Here is a 15,265-nt window from a genome sequence, read left to right on the forward strand (position 1 = left end):
GCCGATGAGCCCGTGCAGATGACGCAACCAAGCTCAGGAGGAGCTCAATGAAGATCTTGTCCTTTGTGTTGTTTTGTTCTAGTTGTTCAGTAGTGGAGCCCAGTTGGGGTCGATCGGGGACCTTGTCGCATTTGGGGTTTTTCTTTTATTTTGGTTCCGTAGTCGGACCTTGATTGTATTTGGATGTTGTAATGCTTTATTCATGTATTGTGTGAAGTGGCGATTGTAAGCCATCTATGTATCTCTTTCCCTTATGTATTACATGGGTTGTGTGAAGATTACCTCACTTGCGACATTGCTTTCAATGCGGTTATGCCTCTAAGTCGTGCTTCGACACGTGGGAGATATAGCCGCATTGAGGGCGTTACAACAAGGTAACATATATCATGTAATGACAAAGTCTAACTCTCTTCCTATGCATCGGCATGTCATAAAAGAACAATTCATGCACACATAGTAAAGGCCAATGCCTAGTATAAACAGTTTCTTGCAATTTTTTCATATTGGAAACATAGATAAGTGGAGATATAGTTCCTCTCTCATAATAATTGCAAGTAGGAGCAGCAAGCACATGCATATTATACTTATCGAAATCATCATGTGCAATGGTAAAAGGCAACCCATCAATATAATCCTTAATAAGTGCAAACTTCTCCGATATAGTATAATCGGGAGAATTCAAAAAGATAATAGGACTATCATGCGTGGGTGCAATAGAAACAATTTCATGTTTAACATAAGGAACTATAGCAAGTTCATCTCCATAAGCATAATTCATATTGGCATATTGGCCATAAGCATAGCAAGCATCATCAAAAAGGGATATTTCAAGAGAATCAATGGGATCATAACAGTCATCATAGCAATCATCCTTCGGTAAGCACGAAGGGGAATTAAACAATGTATGAGTTGAAGAGTTACTCTCATTAGAAGGTGGGCACGGGTGATCAATCCACTCTTCCTCCTTTTGTTCTTCGCTCTCCTCCTCATCTTTTTCATCCAATGAGCTCACAGTTTCATCAATTTCTTCTTCCATAGACTCCTGCAAAATATTAGTCTCTTCTTGGACAGCGGAGTAGTCCTCAATATATAGTTTAACATAAGCATTAGAAGCATAATTCTCATAACAATATTCAAGTATGGAAAAAATTTCAGATTTGTGAAGAGTATCATCATACTTTTCAGTCAAAGAAGCAATTTCAGAAGCACCCTTAAAAGCAACAAATTCTTCAATTTGTTGAACATCATAGTAATTATAAACACCCTTAGCATACGAAGATACGATTCCATTATTACTAAACTCACATTGATAGGGAAGGTGTTTCTTAGGGTTTTCAGAACAACAAGTAAAATCATATATTTCACATAAATTCCAAGCATAGCATTGCAAATGTTGAATTTGACTCCATAATAGTTTCCCTTTTTCAGATATACGGTGTCGCACATAACAAGCATGCTCATCTAATGATTTGCCCTCAACTAAGCTAGTTGGGGTTTCAGCACGAGCACATAGGGATCGAAGATGATCCAAGTAATAAGCTTCAACAGTGTGACAGATTTTGATTGGTTCTTCAACCATTGGTTCAGTAGGTACAACTAAATTTTTTTGGTATTTTGCGTTTCCTACCCATAACTAAAGATAGAAAACAACTAAGAACAGCAAATAAAAATACTTAGTGATAAAGCAAACAAGCACACACGAGAATATTCACCCCACGCTATTGCTCCCTGGCAACGGCGCCAGAAAAAGGTCTTGATAACCCACAAGTACAGGGGATCGCAACAGTTTTCGATAAGTAAGAGTGTCGAACCCAACGAGGAGGTAAAGGTAGAACAAATATTCCCTCAAGTTCTATCGACCACCGATACAACTCTACGCACGCTTGACATTCGCTTTACCTAGAACAAGTATGAAACTAGAAGCACTTTGTAGGTGTTGTTGGATAGGTTTGCAAGATAATAAAGATTACGTAAATAAAAAGTAGGGGCTGTTTAGATAAAGAAACAATAAAGTAAATATAGCGAGTGTGGAAAAGTGGTTGTAGGAGTTGCGAAATTGTCCCTTAAGCAATTGACTACTTTACTAGACCGATAGCAAGTATTATGTGGGAGAGGCCACTACTAGCATGTCATCCCTTACTTGGAATTCTATGCACTTATGATTGGAACTATTAGCAAGCATTCGCAACTACTAATGTTCATTAAGGTAAAACCCAACCATAGCATAAAGATATATTGGTCCCCCTTCAATCCCGTATGCATCAATTTCTATGCTAGGTTGAAGCTTATGTCACTCTTGCCCTCCAATACATAGTCCTATCAACATACAACTAACCCTAGGGTGTGATCCACGCGCGCAATCATATGATGGGCACCAAAGGACAGCAACATAACCACAAGCAAATTAAATCAATCATAGTAATTCATCAACCACCGATAGGACAACGAAAATCTACTCAGACATCATAGGATGGCAGCACATCAATGGATAATAATATGAAGCATAAAGCACCATGTTCAAGTAGAGGGTACAGCGGGTTGCGGGAGAGTGGACCGCTGTAGATAGAGGGGGCAAGGTGATGGAGATGTTGGTAAAGATGGCGGAGGTGTTGGTGAAGATCGCGGTGATGATGATGATGGCCACGGCGGCATTCCGGCGCCACCGGAGGAGAGGGGGAGAGGGGCCCCCTTCTTCCTCTTCTTCCTTGACCTCCTCCCTAGATGGGAGAAGGGTTTCCCCTCTGGTCCTTGGCCTCCATGGCATCGGAGGGGCGAGAGCCCCTCCGAGATTGGATCTATCTCTCTATTTTTCTCTGGTTCTGCGTTCTCTCCTGGCTCTGTTTCATCGTTTCATATATATACGGAGATCCGTAACTCCGATTGGCCTGAAACCTTCGTCGTGATTTTTTTCGGAATATTAGCTTTCTTGCGGCAAAAGAAGAGCGCCAACCGCCTTACGATGGGCTCACGAGGGTAGGGGGTGCGCCCCCCTGCCTCGTGACCACCTCGGGCACTGGTTCGCGTTGATTTTCCTTCTGAATTTTCCATATTTTCCAAAAATAAGCTCCATCCGTTTTTATCCCGTTTGGACTCCGTTTGATATGGACATTCTGCGAAACCAAAAACATGCAACAGACAGGAACTGGCACTGGGCACTGGATCAATATGTTAGTCCCAAAAATAATATAAAAAGTTGCCAAAAAGTATATGAAAGTTGAATAATATTGGCATGGGACAATCAAAAATTATAGATATGATGGAGACGTATCATTTAGCTGACACCGAAAGTATATACCTGGACAGATGCAGGAAGAATGTGTACCTGGGCCATCGTCGATTTCTCCCGACCAACCATCAATGTCGAAAGAAAGGAAAGTATTTCAAAGGCGAGGCAGATCACCGGAAGAAGCCCTCCATGTGTACTGGTGATCACGTACTTGATATGGTCTCTGATTTACACGTAATATTTGTAAAGGGTCCCGGCGGACTAGCTGTTCCGAATGACGCTGAGGGACGCGCACCCATGTGAAAGAAGAAATCTATATTTTGGGACCTACCCTACTGGAAAGAGCTAGAGGTACGCTCTTCAATCAACGTGATGCACGTGACGAAGAACCTTTGCGTGAACCTGTTAAGCTTCTTGGGCGTGTATGGGAAGACAAAAGATACACCTGAGGCACGGGAGGACCTGCAACGTTTGCACGAAAAAGACGGCATGCCTCCAAAGCAGTATGAAGGTCCTGCCAGCTATGCTCTTACCAAAGAAGAGAAGGAGATCTTTTTTGAATGCCTGCTCAGTATGAAGGTCCCGACTGGCTTCTCGTCGAATATAAAGGGAATAATAAATATTCCAGAAAAAAAGTTCCAGTACCTAAGGTCTCATGACTGCCACGTGATTATGACACAACTACTTCCGGTTGCATTGAGGGGGCTTCTACCGAAAAACGTCCAATTAGCCATTGTGAAGCTATGTGCATTCCTCAATGCAATCTCTCAGAAGGTGATCGATCCAGAAATCATGCCAAGGCTAAGGAGTGATGTGGCGCAATGTCTTGTCAGTTTCGAGCTGGTGTGCCCACCGTCCTTCAATATCATGACGCACATCCTAGTTCATCTAGTCGACAAGATTGTCATTCTGGGCCCCGTATTTCTACACAATATGTTCCCCTTTGAGAGGTTCATGGGAGTTCTAAAGAAATATGTCTGTAACCATGCTAGGTCAGAAGGAAGCATCTCCATGGGCCATCAAACAGAGGATGTCATTGGGTTTTGTGTTGACTTCATTCCTGGCCTTAAGAAGATAGGTCTCCCTAAATCACGGTATGATGGGAGACTGTCTGGAAAAGGCACGCTAGGAGCGGACTCAATAATATGCAGGGACGGGCATTCTTGGTCTCAAGCACACAACACAGTTCTACAGAACTCTACCTTGGTGACCCCGTATGTCGATGGACACAAGAACAGTCTGCGCTCTAAACACCCGGAGCAGTGTGACGACTGGATTACATGTGAACACATCGGGATTTTCAGCAGTTGATTGGAAACACGTCTCAGAGGTGACAACACTATTTGTGATGAGCTGTACTCGTTGTCCAGGGGACCATCTTCGACTGTATTGACTTACAAAGGATACGAGATAAATGGGAATACATTTTACACAATCGCCCAAGATCAAAAGAGCACCAACCAAAACAGCGGTGTCCGCTTTGATGCAGCAACCAAGAGGGGAAAGGACACATATTATGGTTACATAGTGGACATATGGGAACTTGACTACGGACATGATTTTAAGGTCCCTTTGTTTAAGTGCAAATGGGTCAATTTGTCAGGAGGCGAGGTACAGGTAGACCCACAGTACGGAATGACAACAGTGGATCTGAACAATCTTGGGTACACTGACGAACCGTTCATCGTAGCCAATGATGTGGCACAGGTTATCTATATGAAGGACATGTCTATCAAACCGAGAAAAAGAAAAGATAAGGAAGCGAATACATCATATGATGAGCGAAAGCGCCACATAGTTTTTTCAGGAAAAAGGGACATCGTGGGAGTGGAGGGCAAGACAGACATGTCTGAAGATTATGAAAAGTTTCATGAAATTCCTCCCTTCAAAGTCAAGGCTGACCCAAGCTTCCTAATAAACGATGAAGATTATCCATGGTTACGGTGCAATAAGCAAATGACACAAGCAAAGAAAAAGTGAAGACTTTCTCTCCACAACTATTATGATGATACCATGCCAACTTTCAACCTTTTCGTAGTTCATTTGAAATGCATGTTGTAACAGACAAGTTTCCGGATGAAATCCTGATACTTCGAAAGAGATTGTCCGTTTTGTACACGAAGTGCATCCAGTTTTTGCCGTAACCCTCTCAACTTTCTTGCACATGCATGCTATGTGGATGAAATGATGATACCATGCCAACTTTCAACCTTTTCAGAGTTCATTTGAAATGCTTATCAATTTCAGGGTCTTATAGCTCGAAATTATTAGTAAATGCATGAAAAATAACAAATGAAGTCAGAAAGGGTTGAAAATTGATGATGTGGCTTTGAATGGTGCATTTTGAACACACAAAAAGTCAGGAGTTCACAGAATTTTCAATAAAGAACTTTTTTGTTACAAACTTTAATAGCAAAAAGAATTATCATAAAGTAAAATAAATAAATAACTAAAACAAAATAATATATACTTTAATAAAATATATAAGTAGAAATAAAATAAAATAATAACATAAATAAAATTTATGAAACTAAAATTATCAAAGTATTTTCTGTTCAAACATTATAAGCAACCTCTAGTATTATTGAAACTAAAATTACATATAAAATTGATGCAACTAATATTATCAAAGTATTTTCTTTTCAAAATCATTAAAAGCAAAAAGAACTTTCATAAAGAACTTTTTTTGTTAGAAACTTTAATAGCAAAAATACATAATAAGTAAGTAATTAGAAACAAAATAAAATAAAATAAGTTTTTTGTTATAAGTAGAAGCAAAACAAAATAAATAAAACAAAAAAACAGGGAAAAAATATGCCACCTACTGGGCCTCCACAGTCTGAATACGACTAGAAACCCATCAATGGGCCAGGATTCAGGCCCGCGGAAGGCCCAGTAGGCCCATCAGGCATACCAGTGAAAATTAGGCCCGAAAGCCTGCAATGGAGAGGAGCTCGAGAGGGGTGCGGCAGTGGGGCTTATAAACCATTGCTCGCCCCTCTCGGCTAGAGAGGTAGGACTAAACATTTGGGCACGGGCAGCACGAGGCCTTTGGTCCCGGTTGGTGCCACCAACCGGGACTAAAGGGGGGCATTGGAACTGGTTCATGGCACCAACCGGTACGAATGCCCCCCTTTAGTACCAGTTGGTGCCACCAACCGGAACCAAAGGCCGCCGCTTCCCGCCCTTTGGGCTGCCGAAAACTGACCTTTGGTCCTGGTTCGTGGCACTAACCGGTACTAAAGGGGGGCATTGGTCCCGGTTGTTGCCACGAGCCGGAACCAATGCTCTGGGTATATAAGCTGGATTTGTGAAAATTTCACAATTTCATCGTCAGTTGCCCGCCGTCGCCCTCCGCCGCCCCCGCCGTCTCCCTCCGCCCCCTGCCGTCGCCCTCCGCCGCCCCCGCCGTCGCCCTCCGCCCCCCGTCGCCGTCGTCGCCCTCCGCCCCCCGCCGCCGTCGCCCTCGCCGGCCGCCCCCGATGTGAGCCCCCTTTTTTTCATATATGTATTAAATTTTTATTTAGATTGTTAGTAGATATCGATTTTAATTTGGTGCATTTTAGGTTAGTGTAGAGGAAAAAGTAAAATAAGGAAAAGGAAGAAAAGATGAAGAAGGAAAGAAGGAAGAAGAAGAAGAAGAAGAAGAAGAAGAAGAAGGAGAGGAAGAAGGACAAGGAGAAGGAGAAGAAGGGGAGAGGAAGAAGAGGAAAAAAGAGGAGAAGAAGAAAAAATAGAATATTTTCTATTTTTTCTTCTTCTCCTCTATTCCTTTCTTCTTCTCCTCTTTTTTTCTTCTTTTTCTTCTTCGATCTTCTCCTCTATTAATCCTTTCTTATTCTCCTCTTTTTTTCTTCTTCCGGACACCGCGAAGGTGGTTAATTAGTAGTTGAACTACTTAAACTAGTTTATTTATAGTAAATGCTTAATTAGTAGTTGAACTAGTTGATTTAATAAAACTACTTTATTTATAGTAAGTGCTTAATTAATTAGTAGTTGACTAGTTGATTTAATAAAACTATTTTATTTTACTATATATAGAAGTAGTTTATTTTTAGTAAGTAATACTTTATTCTATTTATAGTAAGTGCTTAGTAGTTGAACTACTTGATTTAATTAAGCTAGTTTATTTTTAGCAAGAAAATTAATAGAACTAGTTTATTTTTTTAGTTAAAGCAATTATTCCCGCGCATCGACGTCGACGATGCCTATCCCGCATCCTCGTCGTCGACTCAGCGGAGGAGGCCGGCTTGATCAGAGGGGCCATGTCCGGGACTGGGCTCTGCCGGGATGGTTTTGGGATATGCTACCTTCCGGGGGGCGTAGGTTGGTGAGGAGCCAGCCCGTCGTTGACCCGATCCTTGTTTGGTGGCGGTCGCATGGGCCAGTGACGGTGCGGAGGATTCCGGACACCGCGGAGGTGGTACGTCACCGTGTCAGCGAGGAGGACGAGCACGTCCGTCGCTATATGGTTGCGTTGGAGGGCAGGTTCGACAATACCTGGCAGGTTATTCAGGGATCTCACTGGAGCGATCCTGTGATGGTTCCTTCTCTTTGGGTGTCCACCGCCCGTGCCGATACCTTATAGGGATCTCACTCGAGGTGTATTAGTGATAATATTCGACGATGTACGGACGCAAGAGATGATGTAGTTTTGCTTATAATTGAATGCATCCTAATTTGAATACTACTTTATTTTGTGATTTGATTTTGCTTATTGAATGCTCAAATTGGAAAACTACTCCTACTTTGAATGCTAAAATTGGAGAGCACTATGCAAGATGTATGCATATGATTAGTTGATAGCTTATAGGGTTTTTGTTTTCGCAGAAATCTAGGAGCCCCCTCCATCATCCCCGCCGTCGTCCCCGTCACCGACCCCCTCCGACCTCGAGGTGAGACCAGCCAAATCCTTTTTTAGAAAGATAATTAAACGATATTTCGGGTTGACTTTAAGTCTGTCGAGTCTCCACCATATATGAGAGGACGAAGAAGCCCGACTGTTGTCGTGGGGGTCGTTTCTCCTTCTCCGGGTGCTAGACCTTTGTTATGCACTAGGGGAAGAAGGAGTACCGACCATCACCGACGGTCGCAAATGTCAAAGAGGAATCAGTGAGGGAGAGTTCCACCATATATATATGAGAGGACGAAGAATCCCGACTGTTGTCGTGGGGGTCGTTTCTCCTTCTTCTCCGGGTGCTAGACCTTTGTTATGCACTAGGGGAAGAAGGAGTAACGACCATCACCGACGGTCGCAAATGTCAGAGAGGAATCAGTGGGAGAGTTCCACCATATATATATGAGAGGACGAAGAATCCCGACTGTTGTCGTGGGGGTAGCTTCTCCTTCGTTCCCGTGTGCTAGACATTTTGGTGTAATGCACTCGGGGACGAAGTGAGGAGCGACCATCACCGAGAGTCGAATATATACACCACGTGAGCTGAGAGTTTTCAAGAAAAGACTCGACAGACCGATAGTCAACCGGTGATGAATAATAATAATCTAATTTAGTTTTTGTAGTACATATATTTAATTGTACAAGTTTAATCTTTGAATTATGAACATAGAAAATGTCGTCATCAGACGACGAAAGTCTCCCGGGGGAGTGCAGCTGGTGCCACGACGATCGAGGTCTGTGCGACAGGCCTCACCTGGATGATGATCGGCGCTTCAGCATTAAGCTCGAGGAGACCTTCGATATTGAAACGGTACGCAACGACGACAAGTGTTTTTTCGTAATTAAGCATGACTACAACTATTTCAACGTGTAATTTTCATCTTTTACAATTTGAGTAGCTTATCTCATGCCATGCAAGACGCTATGTCTTGGAGAGGATGGATTTTAAAGACCATGAAAGTTTCGAAACAAAGAAAATTCACTTAAGGACTCATCATGATGTGGATTTTGAAGTAAAGCTGTACAATTCTGAGAGCGTAACCTATTTTGGTTGCAAAAAATGGGAAGCACTTTGCAAGATGTATGGTTTTGATGAGGGTATGCTTGTCACCATGGATCTTGGTGATCCTGAAATCGAGCAAGACAATATGGACATTTGGGTCATTGTTGATACGCCTCCAATTCTACCGCTATGTGAGTTTCTCAAACATAGTTATTAGCTAATTTATATTGTTTATTTCAAAAGAGTTGACATCTTATTTCTATTGATAGCTTATTTTCATTCTTCAAAGAATGTGCGGGAGATGGTAGACAAAACCCACTACACCGATGGCTCCGAATTAACTTATCAGGAGAAAAATCATCTGGTCGGATTTTGTACTGATATTAAGAATTACAATATCTACAATCAAACTCCTCAACATTATGGTCAATACGTGCCACTAGTGCACGTATTGAACTACGGTAACTCCCATGGAGATACCCTGGTAAGATTTTTTACTATTACGATATCCGTGCATCTTTTGCATACTTCTAAAACTAGTACATCATTGCTAACTATGAAATTATTACTATGTTTTTCAACAAAGAATCCCAGAGGATTGGGTGTCTCATTTGATGTATTAGAATGGCAGCCTTCGTGTTTTGAACATATATCCAGGTCATCCTACGAATCTCAACTGTCCATACCGGATTTCTCAAAGAAGTGGAGACATGCTAATCAAAAAATGGGAAAAAAATGTATGGACAGTCGTAAGGAGGTTCTTGGAAGCAAAAGGAAGCGAAGCGCAAGAATTGGAGACAGGATGATCTCCATTCTCCTTAATGGAGAGTCGGGGTCTATATTGTTTTATGCTATTTTACCTTAAAGAGGGTATTTAGGTCCTACCTAATACTGATGATCATGTGCTAATAACAATTAAGTAGGGTTGGTTCGATGACTATCAGGATGATGATCGTATGACTTGTTATTAATAACGAGTAGAAGTTGTATGATGATGATTAGTAGGACTTGTTATTATGATGATGCATGATGCGAGCATGAAGAGTTATTATATATCTGTGGGTGAAATGAACATGGATTGGATTGAAGTGAAGGCAAGATGCATGTGGTGCATGCCAAAAGTAGTGCAATCCAAACTTGATCAAGTTAGGGTTAGTATTACTTTCGGCATGCACCACATGTTGCATCACTTCAATCTAAGTCATGTTTAGGCATAGCAGTAGCAGTAGCACGGAGATAAAAGAGGACACAACTCTCTATTAGCTACCTATACCAACCTAATTAAATTAACCCCCAAAACCCCTAAACCACCTCCTTTCAAAAAAAACCAGCTCCTGAAATGCTGACGCGTGAAAGCTTATTGGTCCCGGTTGGTGCTACCAACCGGGACCAAAGGCCCTCGTGCCTGGACTCGCCGGAGCGGCCACGTGGAGGCCCATTTGTCCCGGTTAGTATAAGAACCGGGACTAAAGGCCTAGGGCATTAGTAACGACCCTTTAGTCCCGGTTCCTCAATCGGGACAGATGGGCCTTATGAACCGGGACAAATGACCCTTTTTCTACTAGTGCATGTGCAATTTTGAGCCCCTTCGCACATGACTTTTTAAAATCGAGTGTGATAGAACGCAACATACCCCACCCACGGATAGAGACAGTTTGGTAAACTGTGTGGGATGGTCCATTTACCAGTGTGCGACGACCCGATCTGTACTAGTGATAATAACAAATCATGATAATATCATATGGAATTATGTCTTAGGCATTGATCCTTGCCACGAATTATTACAGAATAAATGATGGAGTTCGGGGAATCATAAACATATTGCCTCGCAGGATCATACAGTGCGGCTAATGATGATCAATGTAGAGGAGACACAAACACAGGTGGAAATGTGATTTCAATCCTTACCATCGCGGTCGGATTTCTTCTTGCCCTTTCAAGTCATTTTGGATTTCTTCTTGCCTTTTCCGTGGTCCCTCACGATCACATTTTTCACTTCAGTTAGTGCATCGGCCAGCTTTGTTGATGAAATACGCTCGAGTTTGGGCTGGTATACAACGGTATTATTAACGACACTTCAAGGAATGAAAATCGTGCTCACTATGGCTAACACTAGAGAGACAAAATGAAAACCTCTGGTTCCACCGGACAGTTCTGCCAGACGACTGATGGTGGTTTAGCTGGGTAGTCCTCACCATTATTGAAATTCACCTTGTACTTCACGACATCCTGCACACAAACAGAAACTGTCAAATCATTGTTTTCTATTCTGCTAATGGAAAGGAGAATTTATCTACGTGACTTTCATCTATTAGGTGCCACTCATCGTCTCCATCTTCTACTGGTCTAGGCCGACTTACACGTCTCACGCAGCAACACAGCCCATGCTTATGAGTAAACAGTATTGAACATATTGACACATGTGCAGGCACGCGCACAAGCACACCATACCAAATTTGCAATGTTATCTAGTACCCCCCTTTCTCATAAGAAGTTTTTTTAAGTCATACTAAGTAAAGTTTGACGAAGTTTTTCGTCAGAATCATTAACATATACAACATAAAATTAATTTCGTTAAATACCATTAAATATATTTTAATGTGATGTATGTATACAATGTGATATCTATATATTAATATACTTGTTGATAGTCTTTCTAAAAACTTAGTCACATTTTACATTGTATGGCTTTAAAAAGAAGTTATAGACTTTGTTTCAGAAACATAGGAAATAATTATAATGGAGAAGTTAGAGCTCGAAAGTGTATCCCTTATAGTAATACACGCATTGTCTCTCCTCATACGCCATGATGTATTATAATGACCGGCGCGATCTATTGCGCCAAAGAGACAAGGTTGTCTTTTGCAAAAAAAAATTAAAAACAAAGAGAGAGAGAGAGAGAGAGAGAGAGAGAGAGAGAGAGAGAGAGAGAAAGTTGTAGTCAATGCTCAAGTAAATCAACAAATTTTCTATGATACGGTACGTGTCGTATGCCATAATATTGGTATCCTGAACATATATACTCCCTTCGTCCGCGAATAAGTGTACATCTAGCTTTTGTTCTAAGTCAAAGTTTTAAAATTTTGACTAACTTTATGGAAATAGTAGTAACATATATGACATCAAATTGATATATTATCAAAGTACATTTGAAGATGAATCTAGTGATACTAATTTAGTGTCATAAATGCTTTTACTTTTTCCTATAAAGATGGTCAAAGTTTTAAAACTTTGACTTAAGACAAAAGTTAGATGTACACTTATTCGCGGACGGATGAAGTAGACGTGTAGATCATGACGTATAACGATGAAGCTCACCTCGGCCTTCCTGGAGGACTCAACAACAAAGATGGCCGATAATGACACCTCAAGACCTTTGAAGCGGACGGTTCCACCTCCATCTACATTAATAGCTTGTTGCAGGTTCTGTAGTTTTTCCTCGACGGCCTCCAGGTCTCGTTTCAGGGCGTTGACATATACTGCATGCACACAAGCCGGATGACATGAGATTAATTCTTCTTCAAGAAAAAAGGATGCGCAGCTACATAATTAGCAGCAAAACATACATCAGCTGGAGATAAAACATGATTCGTTTGTTGTGTTTACTCGAGAACTACTTCATTTCAGGATTTAGCAACAATAAATCCAAATGTATTTTAATTACGTGACATGAAGATGCATGATTCGATTTTTATTCAAACAATCCTTTCATTATTATTTTTGTAATTATAAATAAATGTTAATAAGGAATGCGGCACAAAGGCATGAATTAATTTGGCCAATCAAAATACGCCCTATATTTCTGAGAGAGCTAGGGAGCATGTAATGATACTATTATTATTTGCTCGCTTTTTTGGGTGGCATAGAAAAAGGGACTCCCTCCAATCTACAAATACTTTTCAATTTGGAGAACTTGTCAAAACCCAAACTTTGACCGTCAAGTCTTCTTAAATATTTTGTTCGGATGTATGTGAGCCGTGTGAATAAACATGTGTAATTAATACTTTCATAGCACACAATTTTAGTAGGCCTTAATTATGTGTTTGTAGGAACCGACGGAAAATGTTGTCATGTTTTAAAGATCTTCTCCATGACTATTTTGGATCTATTTGGGACCAAAGGGTGTTTACTTTAACCAACTTGATCCCACCAGTAGACCTCAGTGGCTCTTGCGAGAGAGCAAGAGATAGCAGCAGAACACCCACAACCAACCAAGAGAGAAGAGATAAGCTGTGTCTCTATTGGAAGCTCCTTGTTGATCTTCACCAAACTTGTTCATCGAAGACTCAGGTGGTTGGATTGAATTCAAACTTGGTGATTTTGTTCCACACTAAGAGCACTTCAATTTGGCTGGTTGGTTTTGAGGATTGATGGCTCGATTGGAGCACCAGTTTCAAACAGGTTTAGTCAGATCTGTTTGCCGAGAATTCATAGGTGAGCAGTCTTTGGATATTGTCAGTCTAAGGGGCAAATATTGTCGGAATTGACTTGAAATTCTGACAACAGGTTGAGTACTCACGATACTACATATCTAACAAGCTTTGCCCAATTTGGTTGAGCCGTTTAAGAAGAGTCATCTATGAACCGAAGGGGACATAAAGTTTTGATTATTTGCTTACAATTTTTAGCTACCTTTTGTTTTGCTCCTGTTAGGAGTGGTTGCTTGTGCTGACTAGGTGTAACTTGTGTTGCTACTATTGTGATCCTCTAGTGTTTCTACATCAAACCACAGTGTACCCATTTTGCTAATTGTACATGTCGTAGTGTACCGGTTGGTGCCGCAATTTTTACACTTCACATCGAGGAGGTTTACCACGTAAATCATTGTGTCTATTGTGCATGTTATTATTCTACTCCGCTGCTTACTTGTTGCTTGAACTATTCTCGAAGTTCGCTACAAGTTGAGCGGTTTGTTACTATGGCCAACACCTAAAAGAATCAGATCTGAGGAAGAGGAAATAAAAGATGCTAACCGAAGCTTATAGTCGAGCAGATTTTTCCCTCTAGGTTGTTGTTTTCAACTTAATAATGTAGCAGTTAGATCACCTTGGTAGCAAATGCGAGACATACCTTGGAACTTTTGTTTTGCTTCCTGTTGACCATCCTGAGTATCAGTCTTAACTTCCGATGGACCTTCTAGACAACAGAAAGAGAGGTACGAATTATTTGAATTCGCATGTCATTGATAAATCATATATTGTATTATTTGCCTTATTGGTGAATTGGTGCAGAGTTTTGTTGCTGCCCAACCCCTGAAAGAACCAGATCTGAAGAAGAAGAAAAAAGATGCTAATGGAAGCTTATAGCCGAGCAATTTTTTCCAGACAGCTCTTATTATTTTGGTTCAGTTAAATGATCAAGCAGTTCGACCTCGGTAGCTACCTACATGCTACTTCGGTGCTAACAGCAGTTTAGACTATATATATACAATAAAACTTCTCATATTGCATACTGTAAATAACATCTTCCTAGTATATATTTGTTCTCCCTAGCACAGATCATCAAACGAATACGAGTCATACCACCAGTTTGAGAAGCACCAATCTGAAATCGCGTCCTTTTGATCTCATAGTCCACTGGATCTTGTAGAAAATAGAAGAAAGAGGTACTATTATTGAGTTTGCAGGTATGATGTTAGCAGGCATGTGAGCGATAACGCCTATACTGTATGCTACTAATGCAAAAGGAGACGAGGAAGGGTTTAGGGGCTTACCAGCACCAGTTCGCTGTTGATCCGACATTGTTGCCCAGCCAAGCTAGTTCGCCTCTGGATATGTGCCCTTCTTATAACTTATAAGATCGATCTACGTAGCTGGTTGCAGCTAATGTGACTAATAGAAAACTAGAAAGATCATTTGACTTTCCCTGAATAATTTGCTACAAATACAGACAGTTCTATCAATGGTTGGCGTACATGGGACTGACATAAGGGCCCCATAGTAGATACATGCATATGGCCATATTCCTCCTAGTGTAACAGGCATGCGTGCATTCATGGCTGCCTAAATCCTAGGGGATCCCTAAACTCTTGTTATATGCAAGCAGTTCCTTGTTCAGATTCTTGTTTCATTAATTGTACAATTTGATAGTAGTATCTTCCTAGTTGATCGCATCTCCGCTCTAGTCAAGTCTCCCTTTA

General features: G+C 41.1%; 1 protein-coding gene across 4 annotated transcripts; it reads right to left on the minus strand.

Moving 5' to 3' along the window:
* Positions 1-10,845: 10,845 nt before the first annotated feature.
* On the minus strand, positions 10,846-14,985 carry LOC125540248 (uncharacterized). Of its 4 annotated transcripts, none has more exons than XM_048703839.2 (6): positions 14,840-14,985; positions 14,649-14,708; positions 14,197-14,259; positions 12,445-12,605; positions 11,260-11,355; positions 10,846-11,173 (listed from the first exon to the last, which is right to left on the minus strand). In XM_048703839.2, the coding sequence occupies exons 1-6, from the start codon at positions 14,865-14,867 to the stop codon at positions 11,063-11,065; spliced, it is 519 nt and encodes a 172-aa protein (XP_048559796.1). In that variant the 5' UTR covers positions 14,868-14,985; the 3' UTR covers positions 10,846-11,062. The 4 variants fall into 4 exon arrangements, with proteins under 4 accessions (XP_048559796.1, XP_048559792.1, XP_048559802.1 ...); XM_048703835.2 differs by having other exon boundaries at positions 14,197-14,262; XM_048703845.2 differs by having other exon boundaries at positions 14,197-14,262; positions 14,649-14,702; positions 14,840-14,924.
* Positions 14,986-15,265: the final 280 nt, after the last annotated feature.

The sequence above is a fragment of the Triticum urartu genome, chromosome 1A (genome assembly GCF_056163025.1).
Source record: "Triticum urartu cultivar PI428250 chromosome 1A, HENAU_Tu73, whole genome shotgun sequence".
Taxonomy (NCBI): Eukaryota; Viridiplantae; Streptophyta; class Magnoliopsida; order Poales; family Poaceae; genus Triticum; species Triticum urartu.

What these genes read in the sequence shown, in the direction of transcription:
- LOC125540248 (XM_048703835.2), bottom strand. Translation starts at nt 14,867, where the DNA reads ATGTCGGATCAACAGCGAACTGGTGCTG. An exon ending in TGGTGCTTCTCAAACTGGTG is followed by an intron (nt 14,263 to 14,648) that starts GTATGACTCGTA and finishes TCTGTTGTCTAG; the next exon opens with AAGGTCCATCGGAAGTTAAG. An exon ending in ACTGTCCGGTGGAACCAGAG is followed by an intron (nt 11,174 to 11,259) that starts GTTTTCATTTTG and finishes GTTGTATACCAG; the next exon opens with CCCAAACTCGAGCGTATTTC.